General features: G+C 56.6%; 1 protein-coding gene across 1 annotated transcript in view; it reads left to right on the top strand.

The window, feature by feature from the left end:
* The window catches only part of LOC109066168 (protein Hook homolog 3-like), a 38,342-nt gene that overhangs the window by 4,209 nt on the left and 17,034 nt on the right, over positions 1–17,099 (top strand). Inside the window, exons 3-9 of the mRNA XM_042757225.1 lie at positions 295–367; positions 458–508; positions 628–760; positions 3,564–3,631; positions 3,718–3,780; positions 3,867–3,950; positions 6,219–6,382. Coding sequence (XP_042613159.1) covers positions 295–367; positions 458–508; positions 628–760; positions 3,564–3,631; positions 3,718–3,780; positions 3,867–3,950; positions 6,219–6,382 — 636 coding nt within the window. The remainder of the gene's footprint in view (positions 1–294; positions 368–457; positions 509–627; positions 761–3,563; positions 3,632–3,717; positions 3,781–3,866; positions 3,951–6,218; positions 6,383–17,099) is intronic.

Genomic DNA, 17,099 nt, shown 5'->3' with positions numbered 1-17,099 from the left:
CGCATATAAAGGATAAGATTATCATGAAGCGCCACGTGAGTGTAGAAGCGGTTTATCATGAGATGTTACTGTGATCTGTATGTGATTAATAATGAGACAGACATCATGAACATGATGAGCAGCTGGATGATGTGTGACTCTCTCTCTCTCTCTCTCTGTCTCTCTCTCTCTCTCTCTCTCTGTGTCTCTCTCTATCTCACTCTCTGTCTCTCTCTCTCTCTCTCTCTCTGTGTCTCTCTCTATCTCACTCTCTCTCTCTCTCTCTCTCTCTCTCTCTGTCTCTCTCTCTCTCAGAGATGGCATGTATTTCACTGACGCTTGGATCAGTCGTATCAAACCTGATGTTGGAGACAACTGGAGGTTAAAGGTGTTTATCTGCTCGCAGTCACTCTTGTGTTAGGTTCACTCATCTTACAGGGTCTTTTATTTTTCATGTTTGTTTTTGTTATTTTTTCAGATCAGCAATTTAAAGAAGATATTGAAAGGTATTCTGGATTACAACCATGAGGTGAGACGCATCTGTCTGTGTGATACTGACATGTGTCCCGTTCATGTTTGTGTATGTAATAGTCAGATGATTCTTTCTCTTGATTTGACCCCTGACCTCTCTGTCCGCTGGTGCTACAGGTGTTGGGGCAGCAGATCAATGACTTCACTCTTCCAGACGTCTGTCTCATCGCAGAGCATTCAGATTCAGCTGAACTGGGCCGAATGTTGCAGCTCATCCTGGGCTGCGCTATTAACTGTGAACAGAAGCAGGGTGAGAGTGAGTGAGAGTGAGTGAGTGAGTGTGTGTGTGTGTGTGTGTGTGTGTGTGTGAGTGAGCATGAGTGTGCGTGAGTGAGTGTGAGAGAGTGAGCAAGAGTGAGTGTGCGAGCGTGAGTGTGTGTGTGAGTGAGCATGAGTGTGCGTGAGAGAGTGCGAGTGTGTGAGTGAGCATGAGTGTGCATGAGAGAGTGAGCGTGAGTGAGCATGAGTGTGCGTGAGAGAGTGTGCATGTGTGAGTGTGCGTGAGTGAGTGTGAGAGTGTGTGTGAGCGTGATTGTGAGTGTGTGTGAGTGTGCGTGAGCATGAGTGTGCGTGAGAGAGTGTGCGTGAGAGAGTGTGCGTGAGAGAGTGTGAGAGAGTGTGAGTGAGAGAGTGTGCGTGAGTGTGCGTGAGCATGAGTGTGAGTGAGATAGTGTGAGAGTGTGTGTGTGAGCGTGATTGTGCGTGAGAGAGTGTGCGTGAGTGAGCATGAATGTGCGTGAGAGAGTGTGCGTGAGTGAGTGTGCGTCATAAATAGAGAGAGTGAGTGAGAGAGCACGAGAGTGAGAGCGTGCTTGAGAGCATGAGTGTGAGTGAGATAGTGTGAGAGTGTGTGAGAGTGTGTGTGTGTGAGCGTGATTGTGAGTGTGTGAGCGAGCGTGAGTGAGCATGTGTGAGTGTGTGAGTGAGTGTGCGTGAGTGAGTGTGAGAGTGTGTGGGTGTGAGTGTGCATAAGTGTGCGTGTGTGTGAGTGAGCATGAGTGTGCGTGAGAGAGTGTGTGTGCGTGAGTGTGTGCACGTAAGAGTGTGTGTGAGTGAGCATGAGTGCGTAAGCGTGAGTGAGTGTGAGAGTGTGTGTGAGTGAGCATAATAGTGCTAGTGAGTGTGAGAGTGTGAGAGTGTGTGGGTGTGAGTGTGCATGAGTGTGCGTGCGTGTGAGTGAGCATGAGTGTGAGTGAGATAGTGTGAGAGTGTGTGAGAGTGTGTGTGTGAGCGTGATTGTGAGTGTGTGAGTGAGCGTGAGTGTGTGTGTGAGTGTGCGTGTGAGAGTGTGTGGGTGTGAGTGTGCGTGCGTGTGAGTGAGCATGAGTGTGAGTGAGATAGTGTGAGATTAGTGAGCATGAGTCAAATTTTCATAAAACATTATGAGAGTGAGTGTGCGTGAGCATGAGTGTGCGTGAGAGAGTGTGCGTGAGAGTGAGTGTGTGCACGTAAGAGTGTGTGTGAGTGTGAGCATGAGTGCGTAAGCGTGAGTGAGTGTGAGAGTGTGTGTGAGTGAGCATGAGTGTGCGTGTGAGAGTGTGTGTGTGAGAGTGAGTGAGCTTGAGTGTGAGCATGAGAGAGTGAGTGTGAGTGAGCGAGGATGAGAGAGTGTGAGTGAGCATAAGTGTGCGTGAGAGAGTGTGAGTGAGTGTGAGAGTGTGTGTGAGAGAGCGTGAGTGAGCTTGAGTGTGTGTGTGTGTGTGTGAGTGAGCAAGAGTGTGAGTGAGCAAGAGTGTGAGTGAGCATGAGAGTGTGAGTGTATGAGAGTGTGCGTGTGTGAGTGAGCATGAGTGAGTATGAGTGTGCGTGAGTGAGAGTGTGCGTGAGAGAGTGTGGTGAGTGAGCATGAGTCATGAGTGAGTGAGCATGAGTAAGCATGAGTTTGAGTGAGCATGAGAGTGTGCGTGAGAGAGTGTGAGTGAGCATGTGTGCGTGAGTGATCGTGAGTGAGTGTGAGTGTGCGTGAGTGAGTGTGAGTGAGTGTGAGTGATCATGAGTGAGTGTGCGTGAGTGAGTGTGAGTGAGCATGATAGTGTGAGTGAGAGTGAGTGAGCATGAGTGTGTGAGTGAGTGAGCGTGAATGTGAGTGAGTGTGAGTGAACGTGAGCGTGAGTGAGCATGAGTGAGTTTGAGTGAGCATGAGTGTGCGTGAGAGAGTGTGAGTAAGCATGAGAGTGTGAGTGAGAGTGAGTGAGCGTGAATGTGAGTGAGTGTGAGTGAACGTGAGCGTGAGTGAGCATGAGTGAGTTTTGAGTGAGCATGAGTGTGCGTGAGAGAGTGTGAGTGAGCATGAGTGCGCATGATAGTGTGAGTGAGAGCGAGCATGAGTGTGCGTGAGTGAGCGTGAGTGAGTGTGAGTGATCATGAGTGAGTGTGCGTGTGAGTGTGAGCATTAGTGTGCGTGAGTGAGCGTGAGCGAGCGTGAGTGCGTGAGTGAGTGTGAGCGTGAGAGTGTGCGTATGTATTTGGGCGTACGTGTGAGAGAGTGTGCATGTGTTTGTGTGTGCACTTGTGTATGAGCATGAGTGTAAGCGCGTGCGTGTAACTCTGCATTAATATCGTGTCACCTTCTTCAGTATGTCATGCGTTTGATTCAGAATCGAAACACACTCATATTCAGCTGACCACTGGTGGATGGGTTTAATAATTCTTTAATAATTTGTGCCAGTGCTGCACAGAGATCTGATCTCAGCATCATCCACCTTCTAAAAAAAACTTCAAAAATACATCCAGCAAACCTACAATACAACTTCATCTAACAGGCACTTGTCTAAAAATTCTGTAAAGTGAGGATGCTTTTAAAAATAATGTCATAACTAGATTTTACTGGTCAGTTAACTTCATCTAACTAAATCAGATCAACATTTGGTGCACCTGCTCGTAGTTTTTTGGAAGGTTCCTTGAAGCGTCTCTGAGTCGTCGCCACAGTTCTTCTGGAGTTAGTCTGTCTCAGATATTTGGGGTCAGTTGTTGACGCTGGTCATTGTAGGGTAAGTTCTGGTGTATTGTGGCACTGCGCTGATGATGTCGTTTTATTATGATCTTGTCTCCAGAATATATCCAGACCATCATGATGATGGAGGAGTCTGTGCAGCACGTGGTCATGACGGCCATCCAGGAGGTCAGTCCGCGTCTCTGGTGTGTCACGGATGTGCCGTCTGTGTCTGTATGTTGTAGCCTGCTGTTTAATGTGTCTTATTCCCACAGCTGATGAGTAAAGAGACGCCGGTGTCCTCAGGAAGCGACTCGTACGTCGAGCTGGACCGTCAGGTGCTTTATCTGGAGCTCTGTTCTTGATGTTCTTGGTGTAACCAGTGCCTGATTATTCATGTGAAGTGTGTTTTCCTCTCGATCAGCTGAAGAAGACGGTGGAGGAGCTGAACGACGCTTTGGCCACTAAAGAGGAGATCGCTCAGAGGTGTCACGAGCTGGACATGCAGGTATGGGTGTGTTTCCCTGCGTCTCGCGTCACTAATCAGGACCAGATCACATCACAGAGTTTTTATTAGCACACGATTGGTTGCTAAACGATGCATGGATTAGATGAGGTAAACACGGTGAAGCCTCACCATTGCATTGATTCTCTGCTTTTTATCTGATCAGTGTCTCTAATGTGTGTACAGTGTAGTGTAGTATTGTAGTGAATGTAAGAGTCTTCAGTGCTGTAGTGTGTCTCAGTGTGTGGTAACCTCTCCTCCTCTGCCTTGCTTTCGAAAGGCGTACCTCGTCCAAGAGGAGCGAGATAGACTGAGGTTAGAATGTGTTGATCTAGAAGAGAGGGTAAATGTCTTTCTTTTCTTCTGCTTCCCTTCGCTGTTTTTGCCTCCAGAGTTTGCTGTCTGCTTGACAACATCCCTAAATAGTGTGCAGGGCCTTTAACTGTGTGTGTGTGTGTGTGTGTGTGTGTGTGTGTGTGCCAGGATTATTATTGTAATAGAAAGCTCAAAACAAGTGACAGTTGTAGCAGATGCAGTAGGAATGAAAACTACATTGAACTGCAAAGACTAGTTTACTTCCAGTCAGTCACAGGCACACTTAAACAGGAAGTTAAATGGTTTCAACAGTCATTTTGTTGAAACAGACAGCTTTGAGCGTGACCTGAAGAAGTGTCGCACGCCGTAGAGAACATCACTTCTGCATCATTAGTTGCATCATTTAGCAAGATATAGAGATAAAAGGGATTAAGAATGACATTTAAATTGAAATAAAAACAAACATAAACACAAAATATCTTTATATTTACGGTTTGCATATGAAAACTATAATAAACCTGGTGTGTGTGTGTGTATTTGAGTGTGTGTGTGTGTGTGTGTGTGTGTGTTTGAGTATGTGTGTGTGTGTGTATTTGAGTATGTGTGTGTGCGTGTGTATATGAGTGTGTGTGTGTGTGTGTGTGTGTATTTGAGTATGTGTGTGTGTGTGTGTGTGTGTGTGTGTGTGTATTTGAGTGTGTGTGTGTGTGTGTGTGTGTGTGTGTTCAGTGCCGTCACCCTGTAGACTAATCCTCACTCCTCCCTGTGTGATGGCCCTATGGTTCCCATGGCAACAGTAGACGCCTCCATGGGCCAATCAGCTGACTGATGGAAAGATCCATCCTGCAGCAAAACTACCCAGAGTTCAGTGCGAGGAGCGTCCTCATGACCCGTGTCCGTCTGAACATGTGACCGCAGCTTCGCTTGAACATATAGACACACCAACACAAAAAGTCAATTGATTGATAATAAATATAAATTTTTTTAAAAAATAATAAAGCCAAAAACAAAAATGAAATTAAAACATCATTTGATAACTAGTGAATATAAGTATTTATTTTTTAAAAGAATGTTTAAGCCAGAAATGAAAATGTGCTCCCCATCATCCGAGATCAGGATGAGTTTGTTTCTTCATCAGGTTTGTAGAAATGTAGCACTGCATCAGTGTCTCAGCAATGGATGCTCTGCAGTGAATGGGTGCCGTCAGAATGAGAGTCCAAACAGCTGATAAAAACATCACAATAATCCACAAGTAATCCACAGCACACCAGTCCATCAGTTAACATCTGGAGAAGACAAAAGATGAAACACATCCAGCATTAGGATGCTTTTAACTCAAATACATAGAGTCCATAATCCATAATAACACTTCCTCCAGTGAAAAAGTGTTCTGGTGTGAATCAGGAGAGAAATCTGCACAGATCAAGCAGCGTTTAAACAGCTCTAAACAAATATGTGTCTGGATTTTGATGTGAGAGACAACAGGAGATGCACTTTTTCACTGGAGGAAGAGTTATTATGGATTATAAACTCTATGGTATTTGAGTAAAAAAAGTCTTAATGCTGGATGTGTTTCATCTTTTGTCTTCTCCAGATGTTCACTGATGGACTGGAGTGCTGTGGATTACTTGTGGATTATTGTGATGTTTTTATCAGCTGTTTGGACTCTCATTCTGACGGCACCCATTCACTGCAGAGCATCCATTGCTGAGACACTGATGCAGTGCTACATTTCTACAAACCTGATGAAGAAACAAACTCATCCTGATCTCTGATGAACTGAAGGCATATTTTCTTTTCTGAGTGAACTGTTCCTTTAAATATAAATTTTGACTCGAGGACAGTTTTCAGTAATTAACTGATGTTTTTTTATAAGCAGCAGAGAGAAGCAGCATACACACACACACACACACACACACACACACACACACTGACTCTCTGTGCGTCTGTGCTGAAGTGGCGGCGCTCCAGGAGGAGAAGAGCAGTCTTCTGGCTGAGAACCAGGTTCTGATGGAGCGGCTCAACCAGTCGGACTCCATCGAGGATCTGAACAGTCCGGCGGGACGCAGACACCTGCAGCTTCAGGCGCAGCTGGAGCAGCTGCAGGAGGAGACCTTCAGGTGAGGAGCGCAGACGGATGCTGGACAGTCCAAAACAGAGTTCAGGAATGACCATGAAGTACCCTGCTGAGGGCTGATCTGAGACAGCGCACTAGTGAACTCCAGCAGTTTATTGCTTACTGACGGCAACAAGAGTATGAGTAAATACACCAGTGATTAAAATGTGGTTCCCTTTATATTCACAATCAACTACCAGCTCGTAATGTTTCATCAGTGTAAGTGTAGACTGTGTGCGTCGATCCGTCTGATAACGCAGTACTGATCTGTGCACAGTATCTGGTGTGAATGTAAAGAGATGGAACTGAACTAAACTGCAGCTTTAATCCAGTAAAGTCTTTCTCAGGATCGTATCCCGTGTAGTTAAAAATCCAATAATCTCCAACAAAATGCGAGATTACATATCTAACAAAATGTGTTTCGGCCCCATCTGTAAGGGTGGTTTCCCTACAGTGGTTCAGGCCGTAGGATTGCCGAAGGACTAAAGAAACGTTATCAGCACGATGGTATAAAACTGTACATTTCTAGTCTGTTACCACCCACTGCCACTTATACAAACGACGGAAATAAGCGCAGTTACAATAGCTAAATATGTGGGAGAGCGTTGCTATTAAGTGACTATATTGTATTGCAATAGGTAGCACTTCAAAGTTAATATTGAATCAAGATTAGTTAGCACATAATTAATAATTGAAATGGTTTTAATAACAATATTTTGTTATGGTTACACGTGAATTGGTTACAAAATAGATGAAGGATAGTAAAACATATAGTTAAATGTACCTAACATGTATGTAAAATATTACCTGAGAGAGAAAGAGAGGGGGGAAGATGGAGAGAGGGAGAAAAAAAGAGAGAGAGAGGGCAGAGGGCAGAGCCCTGAGAAGAGAGCTCCAGCAAAGAAAAGCCAGCAGAGAGAAAGAGACAGAGCAACATTAACAGTCTTCTTTTATCCCTTCCTTGACCATGTGACTGAAACCCAAATGTGAGACATTCAAACTGACCAATCAGCAGACTACAGCTTCACCCACTGTGCAAAAGGTGTGACAATTAGCAGACCCCCGATGTATAAACATGTTGGCCTACAGGCCTTGATCGATATCAGCAATTCTGTGCCTTCAGGAATGCCAAATGGCCCTTTTGTTACTCAAGATAGTTTGGGACAGGAAAACAGAAGTCTTGATAATTTTTGACCTTACATGTTTGTTCTCAAGCTCTGAAGATTAAAAGCCTGTAAGCTCTAATCAAATGCGCGGTTTCATTGTTAATAAAGCAGTGCATTGTTGATTGTGTGTGAGATCTCAGACGTTAGAGCCGTTAATACTAAAGAGAATCTCACTGTGGAGCAGTACAGATCTGGGCTGGAAACCAGGCCTGCTGCGATTATTGATTAATCGTCTTATCACAGGGATTTGACTGTGATAATTGTGCAGTTTAAATTTCAGTCACATTTTGTCATGAACATTAGTTACGTTTAAAGGTCCCAAACTGAAATTTCCTGGCATTTTTCATGATAACTGAGGTCTAAAGGCTATTTAACTACCATGTAAGTTTCAAAACAGTCAGTCCACAGTAAAATGCACACAGACTGCATAAAGTAGCTGTGATTTTTCACGAACCGTTGTGACTTCCGTAAAAAGTTGACGTCAGAATTACACAGTCACCTCCTTCAGTCACCACCCGAGCACCGCCCACCGTCACTCTCTCCTTCAGTCACCACCCGAGCACCGTCCCTCTCTCCTTCAGTCACCACCCGAGCACCGCCCACCGTCCCTCTCTCCTTCTGTCACCACCCGAGCACCGTCCCTCTCTCCTTCAGTCACCACCCGAGCACCGCCCACCGTCCCCCTCTCCTTCTGTCACCACCCGAGCACCGCCCACCGTCACTCTCTCCTTAAGTCACCACCCGAGCACCGCCCACCGTCCCTCTCTCCTTCAGTCACCACCCGGGCACCGCCCACCGTCCCTCTCTCCCTCAGTCACCACCCGAGCACCGCCCACCGTCCCCTCTCTCCTTCAGTCACCACCCGAGCACCGCCCACCCGTCCCTCTCTCCTTCAGTCACCACCCGGGGCACCGCCCACCGTCCCTCTCTCCTTCAGTCACCACCCGGGCACCCCCCCCACCGTCCCTCTCTCCTTCAGTCACCACCCGAGCACCGCCCGCCCACCGTCCCCTCTCTCCTTCAGTCACCACCCGAGTACCGCCCACCGTCCCCTCTCTCCTTCAGTCACCACCCGAGCACCGCCCACCGTCCCCTCTCTCCTTCAGTCACCACCCGGGCACCGCCCACCGTCCCTCTCTCCTTAAGTCACCACCCGGGCACCGCCCACCGTCCCTCTCTCCTTAAGTCACCACCCGAGCACCGCCCACCGTCCCTCTCTCCTTCAGTCACCACCCGGGCACCGCCCACCGTCCCTCTCTCCTTCAGTCACCACCCGAGCACCGCCCACCGTCCCCTCTCTCCTTCAGTCACCACCCGAGCACCGCCCACCGTCCCTCTCTCCTTCTGTCACCACCCGAGCACCGCCCACCGTCACTCTCTCCTTAAGTCACCACCCGGGCACCGCCCACCGTCCCTCTCTCCTTAAGTCACCACCCGAGCACCGCCCACCGTCCCTCTCTCCTTCAGTCACCACCCGAGCACCGTCCCTCTCTCCTTCAGTCACCACCCGGGCACCGGGCATCGCCCACCGTCCCTCTCTCCTTCAGTCACCACCCGAGCACCGCCCACCGTCCCTCTCTCCTTCGGTCACCACCCGAGCACCGCCCACCGTCCCTCTCTCCTTCAGTCACCACCCGAGCACCGGCCCACCGTCCCTCTCTCCTTCAGTCACCACCCGAGCACCGCCCACCGTCCCTCTCTCCTTCTGTCACCACACCCGAGCACCGCCCACCGTCCCTCTCTCTCGTTCAGTCACCACCCGAGCACCGCCCACCGTCCCTCTCTCCTTCAGTCACCACCCGAGCACCGCTCACCGTCCCTCTCTCCTTCTGTCACCACCCGAGCACCGTCCCCCTCTCCTTCAGTCACCACCCGAGCACCGTCCCTCTCTCCTTCTGTCACCACCTGAGCAACGCCCACCATCCCACTCTCCTTCAGTCACCACCCCGAGCACCGCCCACCGTCCCTCTCTCCTTCAGTCACCACACGAGCACCGTCCCTCTCTCCTTCAGTCACCACCCGAGCACCGCCCACCGTCCCTCTCTCCTTCAGTCACCACCCGAGCACCGCCAACCGTCCCTCTCTCCTTCAGTCACCACCCGAGCACCGCCCACCGTCCCTCTCTCCTTCAGTCACCACCCGAGCACCGTCCCTCTCTCCTTCTGTCACCACCCGAGCACCGCCCACCGTCCCTCTCTCCTTCAGTCACCACCCGAGCACCGCCCACCGTCCCTCTCTCCTTCAGTCACCACCCGAGCACCACCCACCGTCCCTCTCTCCTTCAGTCACCACCCGAGCACCGTCCCTCTCTCCTTCTGTCACCACCCGAGCACCGCCCACCGTCCCTCTCTCCTTCAGTCACAACCCGAGCACCGCCCACCGTCCCTCTCTCCTTCAGTCGTCCACCCGAGCACCGCCCACCGTCCCTCTCTCCTTCAGTCACCACCCGAGCACCGCCCACCGTCCCTCTCTCCTTAAGTCACCACCCGAGCACCGCCCACCGTCCCCTCTCTCCTTCAGTCACCACCCGAGCACCGCCCACCGTCCCTCTCTCCTTCAGTCACCACCCGGGCACCGCCCACCGTCCCTCTCTCCTTCAGTCACCACCCGGGCACCGCCCACCGTCCCTCTCTCCTTCAGTCACCACCCGAGCACCGCCCACCGTCCCCTCTCTCCTTCAGTCACCACCCGAGTACCGCCCACCGTCCCCTCTCTCCTTCAGTCACCACCCGAGCACCGCCCACCGTCCCTCTCTCCTTCAGTCACCACCCGGGCACCGCCCACCGTCCCTCTCTCCTTCAGTCACCACCCGGCACCGCCCACCGTCCCTCTCTCCTTAAGTCACCACCCGAGCACCGCCCACCGTCCCTCTCTCCTTCAGTCACCACCCGGGCACCGCCCACCGTCCCTCTCTCCTTCAGTCACCAACCGAGCACCGCCCACCGTCCCCTCTCTCCTTCTGTCACCACCCGAGCACCGCCCACCGCCCCTCTCTCCTTCTGTCACCACCCGAGCACCGCCCACCGTCACTCTCTCCTTTAAGTCACCACCCGGGCACCGCCCCACCGTCCCTCTCTCCTTCAGTCACCACCCGAGCACCGCCCACCGTCCCTCTCTCCTTCGGTCACCACCCGAGCACCCGGCCACCGTCCCTCTCTCCTTCGGTCACACCGACCCGAGCACCGGCCACCGTCCCTCTCTCCTTCAGTCACCACCCGAGCACCGCCCACACCGTCCCTCTCTCCTTCAGTCACCACCCGAGCACCGCCCCACCGTCCCTCTCTCCTTCTGTCACCACCCGAGCACCGCCCACCGTCCCTCTCTCGTTCAGTCACCACCCGAGCACCGCCCACCGTCCCCTCTCTCCTTCAGTCACCACCCGAGCACCGCTCACCGTCCCTCTCTCCTTCTGTCACCACCCGAGCACCGTCCCCCTCTCCTTCAGTCACCACCCGAGCACCGTCCCTCTCTCCTTCTGTCACCACCCGAGCACCGCCCACCGTCCCCCTCTCCTTCAGTCACCACCCGAGCACCGCCCACCGTCCCTCTCTCCTTCAGTCACCACACGAGCACCGTCCCTCTCTCCTTCAGTCACCACCCGAGCACCGCCCACCGTCCCTCTCTCTTCAGTCACCACCCGAGCACCGCCCACCGTCCCTCTCTCCTTCAGTCACCACCCGAGCACCGCCCACCGTCCCTCTCTCCTTCAGTCACCACCCGAGCACCGTCCCTCTCTCCTTCTGTCACCACCCGAGCACCGCCCACCGTCCCTCTCTCCTTCAGTCACCACCGAGCACCGCCCACCGTCCCTCTCTCCTTCAGTCACCACCCGAGCACCGCCCACCGTCCCTCTCTCCTTCAGTCACCACCCGAGCACCATCCCTCTCTCCTTCTGTCACCACCCGAGCACCGCCCACCGTCCCCTCTCTCCTTCAGTCACCACCCGAGCACCGCCCACCGTCCCTCTCTCCTTCAGTCGCCACCCGAGCACCGCCCACCGTCCCACTCTCCTTCAGTCACCACACGAGCATCGCCCACCGTCCCTCTCTCCTTCAGTCACCACCCGAGCACCGCCCCACCGTCCCTCTTCTCCTTCAGTCACCACCCGAGCACCGCCCACCGTCCCTCTCTCCTTCAGTCACCACCCGAGCACCGCCCACCGTCCCCTCTCTCCTTCAGTCACCACCCGAGCACCGTCCCTCTCTCCTTCAGTCACCACCCGAGCACCGTCCCTCTCTCCTTCTGTCACCACCCGAGCACCGCCCACCGTCCCTCTCTCCTTCAGTCAGTCACCACCAGCACCGCCCACCGTCCCTCTCTCCTTCAGTCGCCACCCCCGCACCGCCCACCGTCCCTCTCTCCTTCAGTCACCACCCGAGCACCGCCAGCCACCGTCCCTCTCCCTTCAGTCACCTCCCGAGCACCGCTCACCGTCCCTCTCTCCTTCTGTCACCACCCGAGCAACACCCGTCCCTCTCTCCTTCAGTCACCACCCGAGCACCGTCCCACCGTCCCCCTCTTCCCCTTCAGTCTCACCTTCCCGTCACCACCCGCCCACCGTCCCTCTCTCCTTCAGTCACCACCCGAGCACCGCCCACCGTCCCTCTCTCCTTCTCGTCACCACCCGAGCACCGTCCCTCTCTCTCCTTCAGTCACCACCCGAGCACCGCCCACCGTCCCCCTCTCCTTCTGTCACCACCCCGAGCACCGCCCACCGTCACTCTCTTCCTTAAGTCACCACCCGAGCACCGCCCACCGTCCCTCTCTCCTTCAGTCACCACCCGGGCACCGCCCACCATCCCTCTCTCCTTCAGTCACCACCCGAGCACCGCCCACCGTCCCCTCTCTCCTTCAGTCACCACCCGAGTACCGCCCACCGTCCCTCTCTCCTTCAGTCACCCCCCCGAGCACCGCCCACCGTCCCTCTCTCCTTCAGTCACCACCCGAGCACCGCCCACCGTCCCCTCTCTCCTTCAGTCACCACCCGAGCACCGCCCCACCGTCCCTCTCTCCTTCTGTCACCACCCGAGCACCGCCCACCGTCACTCTCTCCTTCAGTCACCACCCGGGCACCGCCCCACCGTCCCTCTCTCCTTCAGTCACCACCCGAGCACCGCCCACCGTCCCTCTCTCCTTCAGTCACCACCCGAGCACCGTCCCCCTCCCTTCAGTCACCACCCACCACCGCGGCACCGCCCACCGTCCCTCTCTCTCCTTCAGTCACCACCCCGAGCACCGCCCACCGTCCCTCTCTCCTTCAGTCACCACCCGAGCACCGCCCACCGTCCCTCTCTCCTTCAGTCACCACCCGAGCACCGCCCACCGTCCCTCTCTCCTTCAGTCACCACCCGAGCACCGCCCACCGTCCCTCTCTCCTTCTGTCACCACCCGAGCACCGCCCCACCGTCCCTCTCTCCTTCAGTCACCACCCGAGCACCGCTCACCGTCCCTCTCTCCTTCAGTCACCACCCAAGCACCGCCCACCGTCCCTCTCTCCTTCTGTCACCACCCGAGCACCGTCCCCCTCTCCTTCAGTCACCACCCGAGCACCGTCCCTCTCTCCTTCTGTCACCACCCGAGCACCGCCCACCTTCCCTCTCTCCTTCAGTCACCACCCGAGCACCGCCCACCGTCCCTCTCTCCTTCAGTCACCACCCACCGAGCACCGTCCCTCTCTCCTTCAGTCACCACCCGAGCACCGCCCACCGTCCCTCTCTCCTTCAGTCACCACCCGAGCACCGCCCACCGTCCCTCTCTCCTTAAGTCACCACCCGAGCACCGCCCACCGTCCCTCTCTCCTTCAGTCACCACCCGAGCACCGTCCCTCTCTCCTTCAGTCACCACCCGAGCACCGCCCACCGTCCCTCTCTCCTTCAGTCACCACCCGAGCACCGCCCACCGTCCCTCTCTCCTTCAGTCACCACCCGAGCACCGCCAACCGGTCCCTCTCTCCTTCAGTCACCACCCGAGCACCGCCCCCGTCCCTCCTCTCTGTCACCACCCGAGCACCGCCCACCGTCCCTCTCTCCTTCAGTCACCACCCGAGCACCGCCCACCGTCCCTCTCTCCTTCAGTCACCACCCGAGCACCGCCCACCGTCCCTCTCTCCTTCAGTCACCACCCGAGCACCGCCCACCGTCCCTCTCTCCTTCAGTCACCACCCGAGCACCGCCCACCGTCCCCTCTCTCTCCTTCAGTCACCACCCGAGCACCGCCCACCCGTCCCTCTCTCCTTCAGTCACCACCCGGGCACCGCCCACCGTCCCTCTCTCCTTCAGTCACCACCCGGGCACCGCCCACCGTCCCTCTCTCCTTCAGTCACCACCCCCGAGCACCGCCCACCGTCCCCTCTCTCCTTCAGTCACCACCCGAGCACCGCCCACCGTCCCCCTCTCTCCTTCAGTCACCACCCGAGCACCGCCCACCGTCCCCTCTCCCTTCAGTCACCACCCGGGCACCGCCCACCGTCCCTCTCTCCTTCAGTCACCACCACCCGGGCACCGCCCCACCGTCCCTCTCTCCTTCAGTCACCACCCGAGCACCGCCCACCGTCACTCTCTCCTTAAGTCACCACCCGGGCACCGCCCACCGTCCCTCTCTCCTTCAGTCACCACCCGAGCACCGCCCCACCGTCCCCTCTCTCCTTCAGTCACCACCCGAGCACCGCCCACCGTCCCTCTCTCCCTTCAGTCACCACCCGAGCACCGCCCACCGTCACTCTCTCCTTAAGTCACCACCCGAGCACCGCCCACCGTCCCTCTCTCCTTCAGTCACCACCCGAGCACCGCCCACCGTCCCTCTCTCCTTCAGTCACCACCCGAGCACCGCCCACCGTCCCTCTCTCCTTCAGTCACCACCCGAGCACCGCCCACCGTCCCTCTCTCCTTCAGTCACCACCCGAGCACCGCCCACCGTCCCACTCTCCTTCAGTCCCCACCCGAGCACCGCCCACCCTTCCCTCTCTCCTTCTGTCACCACCCGAGCACCGCCCACCGTCCCTCTCTCCTTCAGTCACCACCACCCGAGCACCGCCCACCGTCCCTCTCTCCTTCAGTCACCACCCGAGCACCGCCCACCGTCCCTCTCTCCTTCTGTCACCACCCGAGCACCGTCACCCCTTCAGTCACCACCACACCACCGTCCCTCTCTCCTTCAGTCACCACCCGAGCACCGCCCACCGTCCCTCTCTCCTTCAGTCACCACCCGAGCACCGCCCCACCGTCCCTCTCTCCTTCAGTCACCACCCGAGCACCGCCCACCGTCCCTCTCTCCTTCAGTCACCACCCGAGCACCCGCCCACCGTCCCTCTCTCCTTCAGTCACCACCCGAGCACCGCCCACCGTCCCTCTCTCCTTCAGTCACCACCCGAGCACCGCCCACCGTCCCTCTCTCCTTCAGTCACCACCCGAGCACCGCCCACCGTCCCTCTCTCCTTCTGTCACCACCCGAGCACCGCCCCACCGTCCCTCTCTCCCTCAGTCACCACCCGAGCACCGCCCACCGTCCCTCTCTCCTTCAGTCACCACCCGAGCACCGCCCCACCGTCCCTCTCTCCTTCAGTCACCACCCGAGCACCGCCCCCGTCTCTCTCTCCTTCAGTCACCACCCGAGCACCGCCCACCGTCCCTCTCTCCTTCAGTCACCACCCGAGCACCGCCCACCGTCCCTCTCTCCTTCAGTCGCCACCCGAGCACCGCCCACCGTCCCTCTCTCCTTCAGTCACCACCCGAGCACCGCCCACCGTCCCTCTCTCCTTCAGTCACCACCCGAGCACCGCCCACCGTCCCTCTCTCCTTCAGTCACCACCCGAGCACCGCCCACCGTCCCTCTCTCCTTCAGTCACCACCCGAGCACGGCCCACCGTTCCCTCTCTCCTTCAGTCACCACACGAGCACCGCCCACCGTCCCTCTCTCTCCTTCAGTCACCACCCGAGCACCGTCCACCGTCCCTCTCTCCTTCTGTCACCACCCGAGCACCGCCCACCGTCCCTCTCTCCTTCAGTCACCACCCGAGCACCGCCCACCGTCCCTCTCTCCTTCAGTCGCCACCCGAGCACCGCCCACCGTCCCTCTCTCCTTCAGTCACCACCCGAGCACCGCCCCACCGTCCCTCTCTCCTTCAGTCACCACCCGAGCACCGCTCACCGTCCCTCTCTCCCTTCTGTCACCACCCGACCGAGCACCGTCCCCCTCTCACCGTCACCCCCTCACCGTCCCTCTCTCCTTCTGTCACCACCCGAGCACCGCACACCGTCACTCTCTCCTTCAGTCACCACCCGAGCACCGCCCACCGTCCCTCTCTCCTTCAGTCACCACCCGAGCACCGCCCACCGTCCCTCTCTCCTTCTGTCACCACCCGAGCACCGTCCCCCTCTCTCCTTCAGTCACCACCCGAGCACCGCCCACCGTCCCCCTCTCCTTCTGTCACCACCCGAGCACCGCCCACCGTCACTCTCTCTTCCAGTCACCACCCGAGCACCGCCCACCGTCCCTCTCTCCTTCAGTCACCACACCACCCGGGCACCGCCCACCACCATCCCTCTCTCCTTCAGTCACCACCCGAGCACCGCCCACCGTCCCCTCTCTCCTTCAGTCACCACCCGAGCACCGCCCACCGTCCCTCTCTCCTTCAGTCACCACCGGGCACCGCCCACCGTCCCTCTCCCTTCAGTCACCACCCGAGCACCGCCCACCGTCCCTCTCTCCTTCAGTCACCACCCGAGCACCGCCCACCGTCCCTCTCTCTCCTTAAGTCACCACCCGAGCAACGCCCACCGTCACTCTCTCCTTAAGTCACCACCCGGTGCACCGCCCACCGTCCCTCTCTCCTTCAGTCACCACCCGAGCACCGCCCACCGTCCCTCTCTCGTTCAGTCACCACCCGAGCACGTCCCTCTCTCCTTCAGTCACCACCCGGGCACCGGCACCGCCCACCGTCCCTCTCTCCTTCAGTCACCACCCGAGCACCGCCCCACCGTCCCTCTCTCCTTCAGTCACCACCCGAGCACCGCCCACCGTCCCTCTCTCCTTCAGTCACCACCCGAGCACCCGCCCACCATCCCACTCTCCTTCAGTCCCCACCCCGAGCACCGCCCACCGTCCCTCTCTCCTTCTGTCACCACCCGAGCACCGCCCACCGTCCCTCTCTCGTTCAGTCACCACCCGAGCACCGCCCACCGTCCCTCTCTCCTTCAGTCACCACCCGAGCACCGCCACCGTCCCTCTCTCCTTCTGTCACCACCCGAGCACCGTCCCCCTCTCCTTCAGTCACCACCCGATCACCCGAGCACCGTCCCTCTTCTCCTTCTGTCACCACCCGAGCACCGCCCACCGTCCCTCTCTCCTTCAGTCACCACCCGAGCACCGCCCACCGTCCCTCTCTCCTTCAGTCACCACACGAGCACCGTCCCTCTCTCCTTCAGTCACCACCCGAGCACCGCCCACCGTCCCTCTCTCCTTCAGTCACCACCCGAGCACCCGCCCACCGTCCCTCTCTCCTTCAGTCACCACCCGAGCACCGCCCCCGTCCCCGTCCCTCTCTCCTTCAGTCACCAC

This window comes from Cyprinus carpio, chromosome A5 (genome assembly GCF_018340385.1).
Source record: "Cyprinus carpio isolate SPL01 chromosome A5, ASM1834038v1, whole genome shotgun sequence".
NCBI lineage: Eukaryota > Metazoa > Chordata > Actinopteri > Cypriniformes > Cyprinidae > Cyprinus > Cyprinus carpio.
This window is presented reverse-complemented; position numbering and strand designations above follow the sequence as displayed.